Raw genomic sequence first — 23,852 nt, 5'->3', positions numbered from 1 at the left:
TGTTAACGATAACGATAATACGAATGTTGATCGACTAGGCCGCGAGAGAGGGCGGTGTGACAAGAGTGGCGGTGCTCCACTCCGCCGTATATATGTCTGTACACATGGGTGAACGAGGGCGGCGGTGCTTCGCCGTATACATAGAAACGCATGGGCGAACGAGGGCAGCGGTGCTCCGCGACGTATATATACATGCATATGAATACAAATGACGTATATATACGTGTCGGCGCGGTGGCCGGTGTGCTGACGACGACGACGTGAGGCGGGCCGGGGCGGTGTTGGTGCGTGATGTTGTGAACCATGTAGTCATTCATCATATGAGAAAATTCTATGCTTATAATGTAAGTATAAGTCATTATGAAATGTAAGTATATGTGTCTTATTGCTAATATAACCATTACTATTTCCGAAATGATAAGAATTTATCTTCTTTTTGGACTTTTCTTTCTTGTGGCCCAAATTGTCTTTAGCCATGCATGCAAGTCCAACCAAAACTGCTTACATCATCACATGTGATATTTTTTATAAACTAAAAAATGCTTAGTTTACAAACTGGGTATCCAAATTGAGTTCCTTTTTGACCATTATATATCCTACAACAAATCCTTCAAAAAAAAGACCCTACATGAATATATTTGGATAAAATTTCATTAACAAACATTGATCTATGAAGATAGAAAAAATTCTTGTATTGAGCAAAGGCAATGTTCTAGATCCATGAAACAATGTTCTACTTTCAAAAGAGAAATGTTTTTAGTTTAGGAGAACAAATTTCTACATTTCAGATCTATTCGGTATCACAGCAAGAATGTACATTTTAAAATTGAATTTGAAAAACTAAAAAATGTAAAGCATAATTTTGGGGCCATATACTATTTTAATTGAAAATATCATCAAGTAAAGGTTGTACATGTCTTCTAGCTCAACAACTTCAATAGAAAGTTCTTAATCTAACTTGAAAGGGTTATGAACTTCATTGCGCTGTATTTCTTTTTGAGACCGGTCACATTATTACCAACTATGTCTACAAATCGATTTCAGGGTGATATACCAACTGTCTTTATAAATCGATTTATGGTGGTAACTTGAAACATCAATCGTAATATCTGTAACTATTTTTAAAGATAAATGGTGACTAGCCACTGTATCGTCGTACGCTTAATTTGCCGTTTTCGTTGGTGTCGCTGGATGCACGCGTCGGTTACGCGCGCTAATGACGAAGACTACGCTTGTCGTCGTCGTTAAGGAATGGCCTGGTGGCCGACAATAGCTGCTTGTGCACACTCGCGGACGACGAACTTAACATTTTTACAACACAGTACACATCCAAGCAGTGAGGTCGTATCAACAGCAGTAGAGTAGCGAGGTCGTCGGCGCGCGGTACACATTTTTAAAACACCAAGCAGCGGCTGGCGAGGTCGTCGGCGCTAATGACAAAACACATTCAAGATCGCATCAGCAGCGAGGTCGTCGGCGCTAATGACGAAACACAATCAAGATCGCATCAGCAGCGAGGTCGTCGGCGCGCGGTACACATTTTTACAACACCAAGCAGCGGCTGGCGAGGTCATCGGCGCTAATGACGAAACACATTCAAGATCGCATCAGCAGTGAGGTCGTCGGCGCTAATGACGAAACACATTCAAGATCGCATCAGCAGCGAGGTCGTCGGCGCTAATGACGAAATTAACTTACCAAAACTTACCAAGCAGCGGCTGGCGCGCGTTGGGCCGGGGCGGGCAGCAGCAGCGAGGTCGTCGGCACGCGGGGTGGCGTGGGGACCGCGGATGCGCGCGAGGCGGTGGTGATGACCGGCATCGGGCGGGGTGGCGGCGGCGTCCTCGGTGTGGCATGGGCGCAGGGGAGAGGAATCGGCGAAGAACGCAAGGAAGAAGATGGCCCTGGTATATATAGGCCATACCCCTTTACTCCCGGTGCCATCCCCCCACCGGGAGTAAAGGTCCTTTACCCCCGGTGTGTATTACCAACCGGGAGTAAAGGTACCTTTACTCCCGGTGCGTCTTACCAACCGAGAGTAAAGGACCTTTACTCCCGGTTGGTAACACGCACCGGGAGTAAAGGGTTTTTTTTGGCGGGCCACGAAACTGCAGTCCACCTTTACTCCCGGGTGGGCTTCCCACCCGGGAGTAAAGGTGGCCTGCAGTTTCGTTTCCCGCCTGTTTTAAGCAATAGTCTTGTTAAATACAATAGAAATGCAATAGTTTTTGTTAAATACATAGTAAATTAAATAAAAGGCATAAAATTATTTTGTTAAAAATATGGATTTTCTTTTTCTTTATTGCACATAGGAAAAATCTATAACCTAACTTTTTTATTTTTTGTTACAATTATAAAACATAATGTAACTAATATTTATTATTTCGTTAATGCAAAAATGTAGTGTTTAATTAAAATTATTAAAACTATTGGTTTTGGACAGAAAATTTGTTTTCACATCATTTTAACGTTAATATTTTAATTTTTCATCACTCAATATCCTAATTTACCTTTTTGAGAGAGAAATCCCACCAAATCAAATATTGATTTAATTTGAAACATGACATAATAAACATCTGAATTCACAATTATTACATAATATCTTAAACACACACTACATTAAATCACTATATCATCAAGTGGGCACAGCAGTGAACTTCTTCTTTACGTATGTCCCTTGGTTATGATCGCGTCGTAACCATGGAGTGTCCTCATCATTTACCAAGATGCTAGGGTCTTTGTTCACTTTGAATGGCGGAATTCGGTCATCCTTTTCATAATCTTCTGACATGTCCGACTTGTCCTCAATTCCCACGATGACTCTTTTCCCTGAAAGAACTATGTGGCGCTTTGGCTCTTTGGTTGAGTCATTATTGTTTTTTCCTCTTTTTGGTTTGGTAGACATATCATTGACATAGAATACCTGATTCACATCCTTGGCAAGGACGAATGGTTCGTCTTTGTACCCAATATTACTAAGGTCTACTGTTGTCATTCCATACTCGTTGCCTACTGTTACCCCGTCTCCGGTCACCTTGACCCATTGGCACTTGAACAATGGGATCTTCAAAGTAGGTGCATATTCTAGTTCCCATATTTCATCTATGCGTCCATAATATGTCTGCTTATTCCCATTTGGGTCTGTGGCATCTATGTGGACACCACTGTTTTAGTTGGTACTCCTTTTATCTTGGGCTACTGTGTAGAATATGTTCCCATTTATCTCGTACCCTTTGTATGTGACGATATGCCATGATGGTTGCATAGCCAATAAATACAGTTGCTCATGGATGCTCTCATCACCTTGACATTTTTTTCGCAACCAACCGCCGAAAGTTTCCATGTGCTTACGCGTAATCCAAGCTTCAGTCTTCCCTGGAAACTTGGATCGTAAGAGATCCTTGTGTGTCTCAATATACGGATCTACCAAAGAGGAGTTCTGTAGAACTGTGTAGTGCGCTTTATTGAAATAATCATCATCCGTACCAATATATGTTTTCCTCCCTAGTGTCCCCTTTCCGCTTAGTCTCCCTTCATGTCTCGATTCAGGAACACCAATCGAGTCAAGGTCGGGAATAAAGTCAACATAGAACTCAATGACCTCTTCTGTTCCATAGCCCTTGGCGATGCTTCCTTTTGGACGAGCACGGTTGTGAACATATTTCTTCAGGACTCCCATGAATCTCTCTAAGGGGAACATGTTATGTAGGAACACAGGACCGAGAGTGAAAATCTCCTTGACTAGGTGAACTAGGAGGTGTGTCATAATATCAAAGAAGGAAGGAGGGAACACCAACTCAAAGCTGACGAGACATTGAACCACATCATTCTGTAGTTTAGCTATATCAGTTGGATCAATTGCCTTCTGAGAAATTGCATTGAGGAATGCACATAGCTTCACGGTGGCTAGACGTACATTTGGAGGTAGAATTCCTCTTAATGCAACTGGAAGTAATTGCGTCATGAGAACGTGACAGTCATGGGACTTTAAGTTACAGAATTTCTTCTCTGGCACATTTATAATACCCTTTATATTTGAGGAGAATCCAGATGGTACCTTGATGTTGTTTAAGCATTCAAACATAATTTCCTTCTCCTCTTTGCTTAGAGTGTAGCTAGCAGGACGTAAGTAATGGCGTCCATCATCTGTCTTCTCTGGATGCAGGTTGTCTCTTTCTCTCAAACAACGTAGGTCCTGTCGTGCTTCAAATGTGTCCTTAGGCTTTCCATACACACCCATAAAGCCTAGCAGATTTACACAAAGATTCTTCGTCAGGTGCATCACGTCGATCGAGCTGCGGACCTCTAGGACTTTCCAATAGGGTAGGTCCCAAAATATGGACTTCTTCTTCCACATGGGTGCATGACCGTTAGCGTCGTTCGGAACAGGTTGGCTTCCATGTCCTTTTCCAAAGACGACTTTCACATCATTGACCATATCGAGTACATCCTCACCGGTTCGGTTGCGAGGCTTGGTCAGGTGGTCTGCCTTCCCTTTAAAATGCTTGCCTTTCTTTCTTACGGTTTGATTTGCAGGAAGAAATCAACGATGGCCAAGGTACACGACCTTTCGACATTTTTTTTCAAGAATACACCTCTAATATCACCGAAGCAGTGTGTGCATGCATTATATCCCTTATTTGACTGTCCTGAAAGATTACTTAGAGCAGGCCAATCATTGATTGTTACGAACAACAATGCTCGCAGATCAAAGTGTTCCTGTTTGTACTCATCCCACACACGTACACCTTCTTTATTCCACAAAATGAGAAGTTCATCAATAAGTGGTCTCAGGTACACATCGATGTCATTGCCAGGTTGCTTCGGGCCTTGGATGAGCACAGGCATCATAATGAACTTCCGCTTCATGCATAACCAAGGAGGAATGTTGTAGATACTTAGAGTAACAGGCCATGTGCTATGACTACTGTTCTGCTCTCCAAAAGGATTGATACCATCTGTACTTAAAGCAAACCTTAAGTTTCTTGCGTCATATGCAAACTCTAGGAATTCTCTGTCGATTGCTCTCCACTGGGACCCATCAGCAGGGTGTCTCAACATATTGTCTACCTTACGGTCTTCTTTGTGCCATCGCAACAATTTTGCATGTTCTTTGTTTCTGAACAGATGTTTCAAGCGTGGTATTATAGGAGCATACCACATAACCTTGGTAGGGATTTTCTTCCGCGGACGTTCGCCCTCAACATCACCAGGGTCATCTCGCCTGATCTTATACCGCGACGCATGGCATACCGGGCATGCATCCAATTTCTCGTACTCTTTGCCATGGTACAGGATGCAGTCATTAGGACATGCATGTATCTTCTCTATTTCTAGCCCCATAGGACAGACAACTTATTTTGCTTCATAGGTAGTGGCGGGCAATTCATTGTCCTTTGGAAGCATCTTCTTTTGGATTTTTAGTAACTCTCCAAATCCCTTGTCAGATACACCATTCTTTGCCTTCCATTGCAGCAATTCTAGTGTGGTTCCCAACTTTTTCTGCCCTGCATCACAAGTTGGGTACAATAATTTCTTGTGATCTTCTAGCATCCGCTCGAACTTGATCTTCTCCTTTTCACTTTCACATTCTCTTTGTGCGTCACGAATGACCTGAGAAAGATCATCAGCCGGCTCATCTTCTGCGGCTACCTCTTCTTCAGCTTCTCCCATTGCAGTATCATTGAAGCATGCACCATCGGGAATAATATCATTGTCGTCCCATTGTCCCATTGCAGTATCATTGAAGCATGCACCATCGGGAATAATATCATTGTCGTCCCATTGTTCTTCTTCACCTTCTTCCATTACAACACCGGTTTCTCCGTGCTTTGTCCAACAAATATAGTTTGGCATGAAACCTGACTTGAACAAGTGTGAATGAAGAGTCCTTGAGTAAGGATATTCCACCGTATTCTTACATATGGCACATGGGCAGCACATGAAACCGTCGCGTTTGTTTGCCTCGGCCGCACGTAACAAAGAATGCACGCCGTCAATGAACTCTTGGGAGCGGCGATCAGCATTATACATCCAATGATGGCTCATCTGCATTATATGACATAAATACCATATTAAAACCTAGATCATAATTAATTATTTATACAACATGCGTGCCACCACAAAAGATACAAATTTATGAAAGCATCGCTACAATGTGGACAATCCCAACTACCACTAAAAAAACTAAAGCTAAAATACATTTCAGTAGCACTAGGATTTCACGACCAATCTCAACTAAAACAGACAGATCCCCCGATTGTGCAACATCTTTGGGCTTCTTCGGCTGGATCACTGCCTCATTAGCCGCCGTATCTGCCTGTTGTGCAAGATATTTTTGCACAAGTTCAACATACTCTTCCTCCCAGTAGAAGCCTGAACATCGTCCACTGCCATCCCACTGAAATTAAAACAAAAAATTAGAACTTTAATCACAACCATCATGAAAATAGGTATAAACTAACCATAATCATTAAATACGATAAAATAACTCACATTGCGATCCGGACACTTGTAGAAGATACGATCCTTGTTGGGACCCTCCTTCTTCACTCGGTACTCCATCACAATCTTCGTCTCATCACGACACTTGCCGCATGGAATGAGAGGGAGGCCCGGCCTAAGTCGCTCTAGAAACCCATGAGAGGCCGAGGACCCGGAAGCAGTTGCCATCTACTCTCTATACTCATTTTTTAATACACTATAAATTTCTCCTTTTATAAACAAATAAAATTAAGAAACTATAAAATTATCTAGATCTCTAAACAATGATATTTTTAATGGTCATTGTGTTCTCGTCTTTTACTGCGGCAGGTAAGTAATTCACATGATATTTCCGTAAATTAACAGAAGAATGGGAGTGTACACACATAACAGACTACTGCGACGATATCGGGATGTGTGAATAAATAACCATCCGTACTAGTTGACCTTGCTTACGTGATCATCTCGGCGAGCATTTCTCCACCGGACGGCACCGTACTTGGCCACGGAAGAGCTCCAATTCTACGAGGAAGGGAACACGGTCTTCCACGACCGTTGCCGCTCTCCCTCGTAGAATCAAAGCTCCTCCTTGACGTCCGTTACCGCTCCGCAGAGAACATGCTCGCCGAAATGAACACGGTCCGCTAGTTCAACTAGTACGGATTTTCTATAATTTTCTAACTATTTTCTAAGTTTTTCATTTCATAAAAAGTTAAAATAAAAAGTACAGTGATTGACAGACTACTGCGACGATATCGGGACATGTGAATAAATAACCATCCGTACTAGTTGAACTTGCTTACGTGATCATCTCGGCGAGCATTTCTCCACCGGACGGCACCGTACTTGGTCAAGGAAGAGCTCCGATTCTACGAGGAAGGGAACACGGTTTTCCACGACCGTTGTCGCTCTCCCTCATAGAATCAAAGCTCCTCCTTGACGTTCGTTACCGTTCGGCAGAGAACATGCTCGCCGACAAGAACACGGTCCGCTAGTTCAACTAGTATGGATTTTCTATAATTTTCTAACTATTTTCTAAGTTTTTCATTTCATAAAAAGTTAAAATAAAAAGTACGGTGATTGACAGACTACTGCGACGATATCGGGACATGTGAATACATAACCATCCGTACTAGTTGAACTTGCTTACGTGATCATCTCGGCGAGCATTTCTCCACCGGACGGCACCGTACTTGGTCAAGGAAGAGCTCCGATTCTACGAGGAAGGGAACACGGTCTTCCACGACCGTTGTCGCTCTCCCTCGTAGAATCAAAGCTCCTCCTTGACGTTCGTTACCGTTCGGCAGAGAACATGCTCGCCGACATGAACACGGTCCGCTAGTTCAACTAGTATGGATTTTCTATAATTTTCTAACTATTTTCTAAGTTTTTTATTTCATAAAAAGTTAAAATAAAAAGTACGGTGATTGACAGACTACTGCGACGATATCGGGACATGTGAATAAATAACCATCCGTACTAGTTGAACTTGCTTACGTGATCATCTCGGCGAGCATTTCTCCACCGGACGGCACCGTACTTGGTCAAGGAAGAGCTCCGATTCTACGAGGAAGGGAACACGGTCTCCCACGACCGTTGTCGCTCTCCCTCGTAGAATCAAAGCTCCTCCTTGATGTCCGTTACCGCTCGACAGAGAACATGCTCGCCGAGCTGAACACGGTCCGCAAGTTCAACTAGTACGGATTTTCTATAATTTTCTAACTATTTTCTAAGTTTTTATTTCATAAAAAGTTAAAATAAAAAGTACGGTGATTGACAGACTACTGCGACGATATCGGGACATATGAATAAATAACCATCCGTACTAGTTGAACTTGCTTACGTGATCCTCTCGGCGAGCATTTCTCCACCGGACGGCACCGTACTTGCCACGGAAGAGCTCCGATTCTACGAGGAAGGGAACACGGTCTTCCACGACCGTTGCCGCTCTCCCTCGTAGAATCAAAGCTCCTCCTTGACGTCCGTTACCGCTCGGCAGAGAACATGGTCACCGAGATGAACACGGTCCGCAAGTTCAACTAGCTACTTTAACCTTCTTTCATGTAAATATGCAAGCTTGAAGTGATTTTAAGCTCAAATTGCTTACAAATGAAAAAAACCACAATAAAGAACCATATATATATAGTGAACAAAATGAGATAAGACAATGGTGAAAAATGAGAGTATGAGATTGGTAACCTTTACAACTGAAGAATCGACGGAGAAATCGAAGAAATCGACGGAGGAATCGAAGAATGGAGGGAGGAACAATGGAGGGAGGGAGGAAGCAAGAACACTACTGCAGTGAGCTTCAAAAAGTGCTGAGCTCGGGCTCGGGGAGGAAGGAGACGGCCGGAATATAAAGGGGGGACCTTTAGTCCCGGTTGGTGGCTCCAACCGGGACTAAAGGTAACTTTCCAACCCCGGGCGCAGCCACGGCCCGGGAGTAGACCTTTACTCCCGGTTGGAGCCACCAACCGGGAGTAAAAGTATACCTTTAGTCCCGGTTGGTGGCTCCAACCGGGACTAAAGGTCTCTGCCACCTCTGTCTAACGCAGTAGCCGTTGGGCAGGAACCTTTAGTCCCAGTTGGAGCCACCAACCGGGACTAAAGGTATTTCTAGTCCCGGGCGCAAAAAATTCCGGGACTAGAGCCCATTTTGACCGAGGATCAAAGGTCTGTTCTCTACTAGTGCTCTCTGAGTGACCTAAAAAAGGGGAAAAAAAGTTAACTTGAGTCCGACAGGAAATGTACAGTTTCCTTCATGTTCACAAACGAATTTTTCATTCTGCTTTTATAATGAAAATTTACGGCAAAACAAAAGAAAAAACTAACATTAAACGGCCGTGAAACAGATTTACAGTACACCTTGAAAGAATCATACAAAGCCAAGTGGAGGCGACGAACTGCGAATCGGCAAATTCCTTATTACTGGATCAAATTTTCAGCTCGTAGCCTCATACATCACCATGCATCAAGATCTTCAGCTCGTAGCCTGCCATGCATACCTAGTACAGATACACATCGATCTCCACGACGCCTCCCTTGGCCAAGTCGTAGTCGAAGCTCCTGCTGAGCGCGTACCCCCGCGCGCCACGGAACCGGCCGGTGCCGCCGACGATCACGGACTCGCGCACGGCCAGGTCGGTGTCGACCCTGCCGCTGACCACCAGCGAGCTGCCGGCGTGCTCGCCGGCCTCCATCACCAGGTGCATGCTCAGGGCGTTCACGGAGCCGCGGTCCGCTACGCGCACCGTGAACCCCTGCGCCGTGCCCACGCGCGGGCTGCCGCGCTCGGGCCCCTCCGTGAGCGCGTTGTTCATCACGGCGACGTCGCCAAACCGGCGCGGGGCCGGGTCCGCGTCGCTGCTGCCGGTGGTGGTGGAGCTGGAGTTGGAGAGCGGCGGCCTTCCAGGCACGATGAGCGCGGCCGTCGGGTTCTCGCCGGTGTACTGGTCGTGCATGTAGAAGTGGAGGTGTGTTCCGGCGGTGAGGCCGCTGCTGCTGCGTGTGTCATGGCGGAAGTAGGTCGCTGCAGCGACGAGGATGGCGGAGGCGAGGAGGACTGTAGGGATCGTGCTAGCCGCCATGGCCTGCTTTGCTATAAAAAAAATGAAACAAAAATTTAGCTCGTCATGTCTCCGTTCAGTTAGATTGTGGATATGATTATATAAGGCAGGTGGCATCAAAACGAATTCGTCAGAATTCTAGACTAAGACAACGACTGAATAATGGCGTCAAAACGAATTCGTCAGGAGGTTTGAGGTCCTAGTAGTTGGCCCCAATTCTTCGAGGAAATGTCACACCCACGTTTATGGCGTGCATTATCCATATTTGTGTGTGGATGGTAGTGAGCCGGTGATAAGGCTCCTGTGGACTGAATGAACTCGTTACTGTTCTACAAAATTTTGTTAAAAGTTTGCCAATACATATGTTTACAAGTGAGCGCAGCTATCAGAGGTCCATCAAACAGCCAGTATATGTACACATGACCTCCGTGTACGTACAAAGTCCAGAGGAAATATGTACACATGAATATACTCGTGACTGTCACGTGCAAAACATGTACGTACACGTGGCATATACTTAACGTACGGAGTATAGTCTTGGCTCACCGACAGCAAATTACTACATGGATTGAACCACTCTAGCTTGACCACCTCTATTATGAAGAAGCAAAAGTTAAGGCGAATTAATCATAGATCAATTAGTTGGGTTCCTTGTGGTGAAACCTGCCCACCCGGGTTAGCACGGGTGCTCGCATTTTTCTGGATTTTTTTTAGGATTTAACGGCGCTATGCTTTCAGTGGTAGGCGGCGTCCTCGTCGACAACGAGGCGCCTGTGGTGACTTTGTGAATCTCAAGATTTGCCATCTCAGTTCTTCGGAGGTGCTCATAGGGGTAGGGTTTACGTAGTGTGTTCATAGGGAAGAGTGTGCGTGCGTGTTGTGGGCGTCTACGTTGTACTGTGTAATTCTAGAAAAAAGGAAAGTTAAGGCTCTTCATATATGGAGAACCACCAAAGCAACAGGTTTATTAAAACTTGCTCTCATTTGTTGCATGATAGAATTGGGAGCGTAGGTGGTTTTTGTAAAACATGTTGTGAGCGGTTAGGATCTTTTTCTCTCCATCTCTCATGATTAACACAACTAGAAGAAAGTAGAACACATAGACAAATAGAAGGGGGAACTATTCTTTCCTCTCTTAATATTGATGATCATAATGTAGAAGAACTCCCACGTATATGTAGTCATGCTAAGGTGTAAGAATCTGGTAAGAGCCCAAATAGAGAATGGATTATGATTAAGATTCCTTGTCATTTCCTTTTAGGTTAGAGTATGTATGTTTTATAATACTTCCCCTTGAGTACCACGATATGCACATGTCTTGTCGGGTTCATAAACCCGGGGTCCCTCGAGGACCGGCTTCCATGCACAGGCTCGGCCCAGGAAAATAACATATATTTCATGGGACGGTCCAAAAAACTAAAACACAGTAGGCCGGAAGGGTAGTCCGGTCGTCGACCGGAAGGTCTACCCGTAAGAACAGGCGCCCGCTCGTCAGCTTCTTCGGCCCACCTCTCCGACCGGAGCACTCGCTTCAGGCACCAGCCGTCTCCAAGCAGTCTCTCCAATCGGAAGGCTTGGCCCAAAACGTTGCTTCCTGCTCCGACCCTGCGGCTCCGACCCCGCAACCGGGGCTCGCAGGAAGCCTGCTCACCGCTCTTCTCCGACCGGCGCACTAAGGGCCGACTGGAGCCATCCGACCGGGGGCTCCCCGTTCGGAAGGAAGCAGAAGACGTGCGGAGAAAGGCAAGGCATGGCTCACAAGTCAAAACCACTGTACTAGGGACCATACCCTGCGCAAAACAGTGCTCTGCAGCCACCCTGACACAAAGTATTGTAGGGGGCGCTAGAAACTCCCATATGGTAAGCCCCCCACGTGTCTCTGGACATCGATCATAGTATGGGCTCCAGGATCTGCCATACCGAGTGAACATAGCGCGGCTCCTCACATGACACCAGGCATCTAGAAGTATTTGCAGGTACCGGCGTCCATCCTTCCTGAAGAAGATATCTCGACCCCCCGTGCACATCTGACATCCTACAGCGACATCAACAGTATTGGGGGGCTTCAACCATTATCCAGTTTTCATCACCGTAGGCAGCAAGGCTTAGAAATATCTATACTCTCCCCCTCTCGCCTATAAAGCCATCCCCTTCATCTATAAAAGGGGATGCGCTCCCTCCAGGAGATCGACTTCTTCAAACTCAGACTCACTAGATCGACACCAACCCCTTACAACCGCAATACCACCGAGTTCCGACCGCAACCCTTCCGGTCGGAGCCTTCCAACCCTCTTGTATACCCCGTCCTTTCTCCTTCTCGTTTGTAACCCCACTACAGACTTCAAGCACCTGGGCTCAGGAATAAAGTCGCCGACCGACCCCGACTGGACGTAGGGTACGTTGCCTGAACCAGTATAAATCCTATGCCATTGAGTGCAAGGCCACCTCCGATCACAACGTACAGCAAAACTACAAATATTTACTAGTTGGTCACTTTCTGCACCGACATGTCTCATTAAAAACTCACCCAAAAACCTAGTGGGGAAAATAGTTTCGAAGAGAAGAATACATCTTATCCATAAGTTGCGTTGCATGTATTGCCCAGATAAAAACCTTGTCCCAGAAACTTTCATATACAAACTCATATATCGAAAAAGAGCACAACACTTAACTTTCTTGGTCATTTATACTTCAGGGTCTTCTGTTTTTTCTTTCACGAATAAATATTGATATTATGGTTCATGCATTAATAGTTATATTTCAGCAAATATGATCGACTTGATCTTTGTACTTTTAGTGGTTTACCATTAGGGTATATTAAGTTAAATATACCCCCCCTCTCATAAAGCCATCCCTTGACTCATAAGACCGAGTCATAGCTTGAACCCAAGATGAATCTACCAATTTCCTTGAGGATTTTCTCATGATATTTTGTAGCAATATTGTGATTGGTTTTTACAAACTTTCTAGCTTAACTATAGAGCTTCAATAGTTATTAAATAACTCTAGTGATTAAGCTTATAGTTTGGAAGATTTGGGAGATCAAAGTTAATGGGTCACTTGGGTTTAGTTTGGATTTAGTCGTCTCAAATGCCATGTTTTTGCCAGAGTTTGAATTCAAATTTCAATGGTCGAACATGTTTAAACTTTGAAACCCGACATGTTCATCTTGCAGTCAACATGGTAGTATAGGCTACAACATCTGGTCAAACTCTTGGGTAAGTTTATGGTAATTTGAATGAAATTAGATCTGGATAATTGCGAAGCTATGCAGTACTTAAAAGACCAGTCTGTTTCTGGTGTTTTGGTGTTGCTCACACCTCAAATAGGCCAACTTGGGCTGTTCTGGCCATAGTCATTAGGACCGGACCGGACCGGACCGGACCGGACCGGCAGTTCGATTGGTAAAAGACCAAACCAGAGAGTATAGCGGTCTGGTTCACTTAAAAGACCGTTCATGTAATCGGAGCGTTAAAAACCAGTTGAACCGGCCTGCTGCTGCCTCCTGGTATCCCGCGTGAGCAAATGGTGTTGGGCCCGGCCTGTCTGCTATTACGGCATGCCGGCCTGCCTGCGTGTTCTTAACCGTCGAACCAGCGGCTCAACCGGTTCTTAATGGTCAGACCAGTGAATCAGTGAACAGATGGCCTCACCGGTTCGATGTCCGGTCCAATCCTAATAACTATGGTTCTGGCAAAACCCTCCTAGAAAATGTCACCTGACTTGCTGGCCAAGTGCATGTTTTTACGGGGTTGGTCAACTGAGTGCATGTTTTTTCTGGGCTTGGCCGAGTGCACAGTGGCAGAACTAGGGGGGGCTGGCAAGGGCCATGCCCCCCCCCCCCCCAATCCAATGGAATTTCATTTTAGTACCCCTGTATAAATATCAATTTACAACAAAATAAGACACCAAATCACACACTTCTTATCATAATATTGTGATTTTTTGTTATAAATACTAAATAATATATGTAAAAGCATTGAAATAATTTTTGAGACATACACTTGTGTATGTATTTATTATATTAAGAGGTATCATATATTTGTTCGGCCCCCCTTAATCAAAATTGCTGGTTCCACCTCTGCGAGTGCACGTTCTCGAAACTCTATATAGACCTACAACTACCCTGAAATTTGGCCCAAAAGTTTTTAATTCTGAGCATGGAAAAGCCTAACTGAATGAAAAGCTCAAAAACCTACTTCACCAGCGACAAGGCCTGCATCTTCGCTGACCGCTCGCCTGATGCCCTACTCCCTTACCCCTTCCCATGGCGGCTGCACAGCAACACGGACGGAGGACGGCCACTACTGGCTGCTGTGCATCGGTGAGAGTTGTCCAGCGGCGCCATGACGCAGGTAGCCGAGAAGCTGATGCCGTCCCCATCTGCCCTGACCCCGACACTCTCCAAGTCCAACTAAGCACCTACGCCGCACTTAGGAGCTGCCGGATGCTAGACCGCCTGTCCCCATGCTCTACAGCGGCTGTGCACCACAGTGAGACTGGGCTGCCAGCGGCACTGCGCAGGCCTCTATTTGCTGGCCGCTTCTGCTGCTCTTGCTGATTTGCCTCTGCTGTTCTGCGTCTCTGGTGAGTAATTGGTGATTGTGAAATATGATTCTTTGTTTTTCACCATATGAATTTCTGGTTTGCTGTAGAAACATGTGCTGGTGTCCTCAAGGAAAATAAGACATTTCTTACACCTGTCTTTTGCAATTAAATATTCTGTGATTTTAGTATAGACACACATAGGATGCAGGTGTGGTGACCGTGATTACTATGACCAGAGAATAAAAATCACCAAATTTGTAACATTTGTGCGATAAAAGGGAGAGAGCAAAGAGCTACTGGAAATAATTGTCAATTGGCCAATTTTTCCACTTTTATGCATGGTTTGGATAATTGGATGGTAAAGACCGTAGAAGATACATTGCAAACCTATCACCTCAGTTCTATCCTCGATGCCTACCTATCACCTCACCATATTCCCGCTGGCAGTATGGGCAAGAAAACAAATCGACAAGATCAAAAGATCCTTCCTTTGGAAAGGAGATGAGAACGCCAATAGAGGGCATTGTTTGGTAAATTGGCCGACAGTGTGCGTGCCGAAAGAGTTGGGTGGCTTAGGGTGCCGGATTTAGAAAAAAATTGGAAGAGGCTTGCGCCTTAGCTAGTTGTGGCAGGAGTGGGTTCATGTCTCCAAACCCTAGGCAGGGATGGTATTGTTGTGCAATGACCTAGACCGTCTACTCTTCAATGCCTCGACCACAGTAGCAATTGGGGATGGCAACAAGACACGGTTCTGGCACCATAATTGGCTAGACGGCGAAGCCCCAAGATACTTAGTACCACATCTTTTTGAGCTTGTACGCCGTAAGAACAGGACGGAGCGCCAGGAACTGCAAAACGGCAATAGGATCCGATCGCTCAGGACGCGAATCACAACTTCCGTTCACATACAAGAATTCATCGCCCTCTGGATCAGGAATCAGGATGTGCAGCTCACACCCGATACGCAGGACTCCATAGTTTGGAGATGGACAGCCAATGGAAATACTCCACATGTTCGGCATATAGGATACAATTCCGTGGCTCACACCGCAAGTTCCAGGTGGACCTCATTTGGAAGGCTAAGGCAGAAAATAAATGCAAGGTGCATGCCTAGATACTAATGCATGACAAAATCCTTACAGAGGATAATCTGCAAAAAAGAGGGTGGCCACATCACGAGCACTATGTTTTGTGCAATGGACCGTTGGAGACAGGGCTACACCTTTCTTTGTTATGCCCCATCGCCAAAGCCATCTGGAGCAAGGTATTATCTTGGGAAATTTTTGATGTGCAGCTACCCCAACAAGAGCCCAGTGTCTGGCCGACTGGTGGGAGGATGTGGCAAGCATGATACCGAAGCAAGAGCGTCGAACGTTTAACGAAGCGCTTATTTACATTGTGTGGAACATTTGGAAGGAAAGGAATAGGAGGATTTTTGAAAATGAGCACCAAACGGCAGAGCAAGTCGCCTATCTAGCCAAGGAGGACATTGTTCAAAGGCGTATGGCCATGTGTATTGCGGGGTAAAACACATGCGTGAGCGGTGGATGTTGTTTCTTGGTCCTATGAGTGTTCTTAACCACTGTGGGTGCCATTGTACATAAACCTCCTTTTCCTTCTTAATTGAGCGGCAGATCTCCTGACTTTACATTAAAAAAAAATACATTGCAAACAAAACATATCTCATTGGCGGAAAATGATCCACCCAACTGTTTAAAAAGTGTTTTGTGATTGTACCAAACCATTTATAGAATTTACTTGAATTATATTGTATAGTATATTAGATATTTGGAAAGACATAACCTATAGATTTAAATCCTGGGTCAGCCACTTGTCCGAACTGAAGACCTATAGCTTTGTCTACATGAGGGTGGGCCCAGGCCTAGGGCCTCTAGGGCCATTGCCCTAGTCATGGCCCAACGAGTCCAGGACTATCTACATAATTTTGGCCCAATACAACAGTCAATAGCCCAACAAGCATTTTTCTTTTTCTTTTTTAGAAAAAACAAGCATTTTACTTGGACGCCTGTCTTTGTGTTACCCACCTGACCGCCACCCTGGCTCGGCCTACCGCGCCCTTCCTCGTGACTCGCCAGCACGGCAGCGCCGCCAACCGCCCACTCGAGCCCACCGTCGGACGGCCGACTACCGGAGCCCAGAGCCTCGGCACCGCGTGTCGTCATCCATGGGAGTATGGGACAGGGCCCAGGCCACAGAAGCTCGCTGGCATCTGCGGGGGAAGGCCATTCCTGCCCCAGCGCCTCGCGGCCGCGCCGCCCTGTGGTAGCGACAGCGAGTCCGAGTCAGCAAGGCAACAAGTTGGCAGGCGGCAGCGACTCATCCAGGTCCAGGCAGCGTCTAGCGAGGTGCGAGCAGTGAGGCAGGCAAACAACAGCAGGACGAGAAGAGCAGGAGCAGTGGAGCAAGTCCCCATCCTCCTGGTATTTTTCACTTCCGGGCTCTAAAGTTCCACTCTATATATATTCCAAAATTGAGACCTTTAGGACTACACTTTAGTTTCAGACATTCAGTGGTATGCTTTAGTCTCAGACATCCAGTACTTGTATACATTCAATGATTCAATTGGATTGGAAACCAAATTAGTGTCTAAGTTTACAGATTGCTCAAATGATACAAAATAGAAAAGGATGCTGCCACGCACGCGCACGCGGAGAAAACTTCACCCGCACGGTCTGCCTTCTTCCTCCTCAGTCCTCCCCCACCCCCGCCTCCTCCCCCGCCTCTTCCCCGCCTCTGGCGTTGCCTCCCCCGCTGCCTCCTCACCCTGCTCGGCTCTGGATCCGGCAACGCCGCCCTTGCCCTCGCCCTCGACCTCGTCGTCGCCCCCATGTCCACCACCTCCCACCGCCCACCGCCCACCGCCCACCACCCACGGTGACCTCCTCCTCCCCCTCCCCCGTCCCGCATGCGGCCATGGTGACCTACGGCGAACTCCGGCCATGGTGCCCTCGCCCCGACCTGGCCTGGCCGCCTCCACCGTCGCCAAGGCCCCTAAACCGCCCTACCGCCGTCCCCACCACCTGGCTAGCCTTCCTCCCCCGAATCCCTTCTCTTCTAAGTCCGCCGGAGTTAGGGTTAGGGGCAGCGGTGGTGCGGTCACCGGAGTTGGAGAAGAAGGTAGGGTTGGGGCAGCGGTGTTGTAGTAGTCAGAGTGGGGTAGCATCTTCTCGTCTTCGGTTGTGTTACGGCCATCAGATGTGCCGTCAGATGCACGGGCACGGCTGTGGTCTCCGGTGAAGTGGTCATGGCCGTCAGATGCGCGCATCGGACGACAGCGAGAGTGTGCGCGCCGAGCGACGAGTTCCTATGGGCTCATAAGTTAGCGTATCCGAATAGAAAATACAAAATGAAGAATGATGATGAGGACATGGAAGATGCGTGGGCGCGGACACACCAAGTTATTAGACATGTTAGTTCAAGCAAGATTTTCAATTTGGAAACTTTTATGTGTTGTTCTTCTCTATATGTGACCTATATGCGTCACTGAAATGTGGCCCTAGACTTCGTCAAATCCTGGGTCCGCCATATTTACTCATGTAGGTTTACTCTAAAACCGGCGTGTGTAACTTTGGACACACATATATATTTACTCATGACCTTATATTATGTTTTGCTTAGTATATGTGCACTTGATTTAAATGGCCATGCTCAAAGCATATGCGCCCATTTATACAAGTGAGAGCACATGTATATCAGTTTAGATTTTGTCTTTTTGCCAAACAACAATAAGCTATAGATGACATGGCACCTAGTCGATTTCAACATTTAGTTATCAATTTCATTGGATTATATGGTCTGTGTAGGAAAGACAATTTCCACTACATACAAGGAAAAAATGTCTTTTTCTATTGGAATATTTTTATACACGAGGAATGACATGCATGATCACTTCACCTTTACACATGTTACAGCCTTAGCCACATCATAAATGTTCCACTTTATAAACAAGACGAGTATGTAAAGTTATGACTTGCTCACGTGTATCAAAGCCATTATCAACGGACTTCGTTGTAGTGTTGTACTCATGGTTAAAGCTTGCATAGTGGTTAGGTGAGAATTTATTCAGCAATGAATGAACAAATGCTACAAGATCGACACTAATTGAAATCCCAGTTTGTATAGATGCATGCACACACATAGAATGTACAAAATTAGAATGCTCATAGCTAAACATGGCAATTGCCACATAGTCCCTGTGTTCTTGATTACAATTTACTTTAGTATTGTCTAAACCCCATATTGTATCACTTTGATAGAGTTTTAAATCAACTTTGACGACAAAAAAGCACTGTCAAGACATCTATCATAAATAATTCACCAAAACAAACTTTATGTTCAAAATATTCGATAGATTTTCTAGGAAGTTTGTCAAAATTAAGGAAAATTAACTTTGGGAAAAGCTAGAGGGTGTAATAAACCAGAGTGGAGGGAGTATATGTTGAACTCTAGCTCTTTATTCAAATAGGTGTACATCTAGCTTTTACAAATGTCAAAGTTAACTTGTTTCCATACATAATGGAGAAGGACAAATTTTATGCAACTTTTGTTCCTTGCACTAGCTACAATATGAGTCTAACCTTTAATATACAGAGGAAGAGGACCATGGCCAACCTCCTAGCTATCTGAAACATAAGTTAGGGCTCATAGGCATAGATCCATTCATGAAAAAAGACAACATGATGACTAATGTAAACCTTACTCAGCAATGTTGCAAAAACTCGAGAAAAAAAGAGACTAAGATGGGGCTCAGCATTGATTTTTCTATCGAAAACTACAACATGCAAACCTGAAGTTCCATGACAAGACACTCCTTCATATTCTTTTTTGCTAGAACAATGTGCCATTGGTACACATATTTAATTCCTTAGAGTCTACGTAAAGAGATTTTGGCTTTGCATACACATGAGTTGAATCTTGTCCCAAAGAATCGAAGATCGAGAACATTGGGCTAGTAAGCTTAATCGCTTGCACTGGGCACCCATTTTGGGCAAGGGAAATCCAGTATGGATAAAAATATTTAAAAAAAATAACTTCAATTAACACCTAATCGAAATGAGGGGAAAACTCTTGATGATGGCTTCCTTTACTGTTCCTTTTTTATTTACCGTGGAATTGCATGAGTCTGTATAATTTGTGTCATGGGTGCTCATATAGATGTGATAAGATATTCCTTCTGTTTCTATATGACATGTGAGTGCAGGCTACGTTGGTTCTAGTGTTTTGAGCTACGCCTAGTAAACCGTCATGTTAGTAATGAACTTCTTAATTTTTTACATTTAACATTTCACAGCATGCCCTTTGTCACATGCTAAACATAGAAGGAAATTGCAATCCATTTGACTAATCTAGGAGTCAGAATGGCACTCTAGGTGGGTTCTCTCTAGAAACTGTAGGATGGCAGTGGCCGGTTGGTACTTCAATCTTGGGGCTTTACTTTTGGATTTAGATTGCCCAAATCAAAATATTATTTTAGTAGGTGTGGTGTGCTTCAGCAAGGATCCCATCTTTGGTAATGCTACCTAGCTAAAAAGTGAGCTAGCATGTTGAGCAGCAAATTCCACTCAAGTTTGGTGTCCCTCCGCAAAATTTTCATTAATTTATTCATGGGATAATAATTTAAACTTTTTATTCGTTATAAATTTTTTTTGGCCAAAAAGTTTCATGCTTTGTTGTTACCAACATCGAAATTGTTACTGATAATAGCGTCCAGCTGATTTAATAACCTGGGTGTTGTTAAGTTCATGAGCTGCAAGATTCCTTATATGTCTACAGTATTTTGGTGGCATGCCCAATTTAGGTTCTAGTTAACAACTTTGGAGGCACATATAGGTTTGCTCATGAAGTTATATTATATTTTCCTTGGTATACGTGCACCTGATTTGAACGGCCACAGTTAAAGCATGTGTGCCCATCACTTTCTCAAAATAATATATCACAGATGTAAGTACTCAGCTGCAAGCACATACAGTCGCACCTATCTTATAAACACACACCCGAACGAGAACATTCAAGAGGTCGGGCTGGCACGTCTTTGGATTAATGAAGTAATGTGGTATTGTCTACATATTAACCAAACATGTGTCTTTAATTATGATTTGATGGTTTCAGTTGTATATACAAAGAACACAATTAAGAAATAGAGTCAGCTAAATCTCAATCAATATATTGATTATTTCTAGGAAGTTGCACACACCGGTATGAGAGCACACTTATCAAGTACAACTCATATGTAATCTAGAAGATGGCACCTCCAACAATGGGTTGCTGCCATGACAAGGTAGTGTTCATCAAAGATATTTGTTTGAATGGCGACAATTGTTGCCGCTGCAGGAAGTCGGCAGCCAATGGGTTAGCAACTGCTAGTGGGTTAACTGGAAGCAGTTGTTGTTGTTGCAGGTATGCGGCGGTGTTCGCCACAGCCAGCTGGTTGAATGGAAGTAGCTGTTGCTGTGGCAAGTAGGCAGGAAGGTTTGCGACGGCTAGTTGACTAAGCACTCGTAGGATTTGTTGCAGCTGCTATTGTTGCAGGTATGCAGCGGCGTTGGCCGCAGCCAGTGGGTTGGATGCATGTAGCTGTTGTTGTTGCAGGTAGGCGGCAGGGTTCGCCACAGCTAGTTGACTGACCGCTGATAGGACCTATTGCAGTTGTTGTTGCTGCTGGTATATAGCAGTGTTTGCCAGAGCCAGTGGGTTGGATGCAAGCAGCTGCTGTTCCAAGTAGGCGGCAAGGTTCGCCACGGCGAGTTGACTGAGTGCTGGCTGCGCTGCGATGGTCTGTACGGTAAGATGGGCCAAGGATTGCTGTTGTAATTGGGCAATTGGTTGTTGTAAGATGCTCGTCGCAAGCGCTTGCTGTATGCTATAGGCCTACACAGCTGGGTGTTCGAAGCCCATAGGAGTAAGTGATTGGAGGAGCTGTAGAATAATACCATTAGGAGCAAGTGAGCACTGCGGAATAATGACCGCAGTTGTAGCGCTCACTGAAAGAGCAAGGAGCGCAAGGTGGGCAAATATCTTGGGAGCCATTGTTGCGAGGACGTTGCTAGTTGTTTTCACTCACTACTACAGAAAGTCAATTCACTGCCGGGACCTTCACCAATAGTTTTGAGATAAGCGGTGGTGATACGTATCGCCGCCGGCTCATGACCTATGGGGCCCCTCCTGGCCGAATAACCGGCGGTGATGAATGCTTTCGCCGCCAGCTCGGCGTATGATCCGGCGGTGAACAAGATGTCAGGCTTCACCACCGTATCATACGCTGAACCGGCTGTGCAATGCTTACCACTGCCGGCCGTTGATCCAATGCGCGACGCATGAAGGAGGCATCACAGATAACAAGTTTTCACCGCTAGTGCCAAGATTGATGGGCCCAACAGAGTAAGATCTGACGGTGACGCTTATGTAGCACCGTCGGTTCCTCGTATGGTCCGGTGGTGGAAATTGCAATAATTGAAGACGTCTTCCCGCCCTTTCCTGCCGGTGGTGATAAAGTTTTACCGCCGTTTTCTTCGGACATTGGATACCATAATCTACGATCCGATGAAAAAACTTAGAATAGCCACCTGCTATCCAATTAACCCGGCGGTGATAAAGGGCAGCAAGAGCAATGGAAACCCCATTTCCCTCTTCTTCACTCGGTTAACTTTTCTTCAGCCGTGGCTCCCCCTACCATTTTTGGCGACCGCCAAACTAGTGAAGGCTGTTGATTTTCGAAGGATGTTCTATATTGGGTGGTATGTAATTAATGACCCTTTTCGTGTAGCTACCTTAGTTTGATCATGTGGTTAAATTGTGACAAAAAATCATCCTTTTTTGTTTTAGAGTGCTTGATTTCGAAGGCGGCTTCTCTGATTCTTGATTGTTGCGTGCGCACCAAATTACCCTATAGTCACTATGTATCCTATATTTTTTATTGTATTAAATTGAATGACACATTAGTTAGTTCCACCTTTGTCGATCAGTAAAGTTGCATTGTGTTAATCTCATATGGATCGTGTGGATGGATGTACTTGTTGCCCCATTCATGGAAGGCATTGACCCCTTTGTGAATGCAGCCCCTGTGGTTAAATTGTGACAAAAAACATCCTTCTTCCTAAGGGAGTGCTTATTGATTTCTTCTTATTGTTGATTGTTTCGTGCACACCAGATTACCCTATGGTACGGTCAGTTTGTATCCCCCAGTTTGCTTGTACTAAATTGAATGACTATAGTTGACCTATGTCACTAAAGTTGTGTTATTCAGAGATGGATCATGGATGGATGTACATGGAAACTATGACTGTCGCATTCGTGGAAGGCATTGACTCTTTTGTGAAAGCCGCCAAGGCGTATGCAGGAAGTAATGTTCCGAGTAGTAAAGGATACATACACTGCCCATGTGTTGATTGCAAGAATGTGAAGGCATTTATGATCCGCGACGTCAAGCAAATACGATATCATCTGCTAAGTAGGGGTTTCATGAAAAACTATAAGGTTTGGAACATGCATGGTGAGGAGGGTGACAACTTACCTGAGGAAACCATCCAAGGACCCTTGCTAGAGACTGCAGCAATGAAACCTTGCAGCAAACCATCCATGAAACCGTCCATCAAAGAATGGTCTGTCAGACAAAGGATTCGATGATTTGCTAACTCATTTGAAGAGCAAGATGCTTCCACGGCCAAATGAGTTGCCGGAGAACACATATCAAGCAAAGCAAATGATCTATCCATTGGGGCTGGAAGTACAAAAGATTCATGCGTGCTACAATGATTGCATATGGTACCATGGCAAATATGCAGAGATGGTGTACATGGGTCATCATCGGTTCCTAAGCATGGAGCATCCGTACTGCAAGAACAAGAAATCCTTTTATGGCCAAACTGAGGATCGCCTGGCTCCTCGGATTCTAACTGTGAAGGATAGCTTAGCAAAAGTGAACAAACTGAAAGTCATCCTTGGAAAGGGCAAAGGAAGCAAACAGGCACCGAGTTCCTCTATGTTCAAAAAGAAATCGATATTCTGGGATCTGCCTTATTGGTGGTTCTTGGATGTTCACCACGCACTTCATGGGATGCACATCACTAAAAACATGACTGAAAGCCTGCTCGACACCTTAATGGAGGCAAAGGGCAAGGGGAAAGATTCACTTAACACTCATTTGGACCTGCAAGAATTAAAAGTCAGGCCAGAGCTACATCCTGAACTTCAACCTGATGGGACACAAAAACTTCCAGTAGCCTCATGGACCCT

General features: G+C 45.1%; 1 protein-coding gene and 1 pseudogene across 1 annotated transcript; both read right to left on the bottom strand.

Annotated features, from left to right (window-relative positions):
- Positions 1-9,387: 9,387 nt before the first annotated feature.
- Positions 9,388-10,392, bottom strand: LOC136483048 (dirigent protein 1-like). Its single transcript, XM_066480165.1, has one exon. The coding sequence runs from the start codon at positions 10,167-10,169 to the stop codon at positions 9,492-9,494; it is 678 nt and encodes a 225-aa protein (XP_066336262.1). The 5' UTR covers positions 10,170-10,392; the 3' UTR covers positions 9,388-9,491.
- A 10,463-nt stretch (positions 10,393-20,855) lies between these two features.
- Positions 20,856-21,647, bottom strand: LOC136483047 (kafirin PSKR2-like; annotated as a pseudogene).
- Between the last annotated feature and the right edge of the window lie 2,205 nt (positions 21,648-23,852).

The sequence above is a fragment of the Miscanthus floridulus genome, chromosome 9 (assembly GCF_019320115.1).
Source record: "Miscanthus floridulus cultivar M001 chromosome 9, ASM1932011v1, whole genome shotgun sequence".
NCBI lineage: Eukaryota > Viridiplantae > Streptophyta > Magnoliopsida > Poales > Poaceae > Miscanthus > Miscanthus floridulus.
Note: the sequence above shows the minus strand (reverse complement) of the source record. Positions and strands in the feature narration are given on the sequence as shown.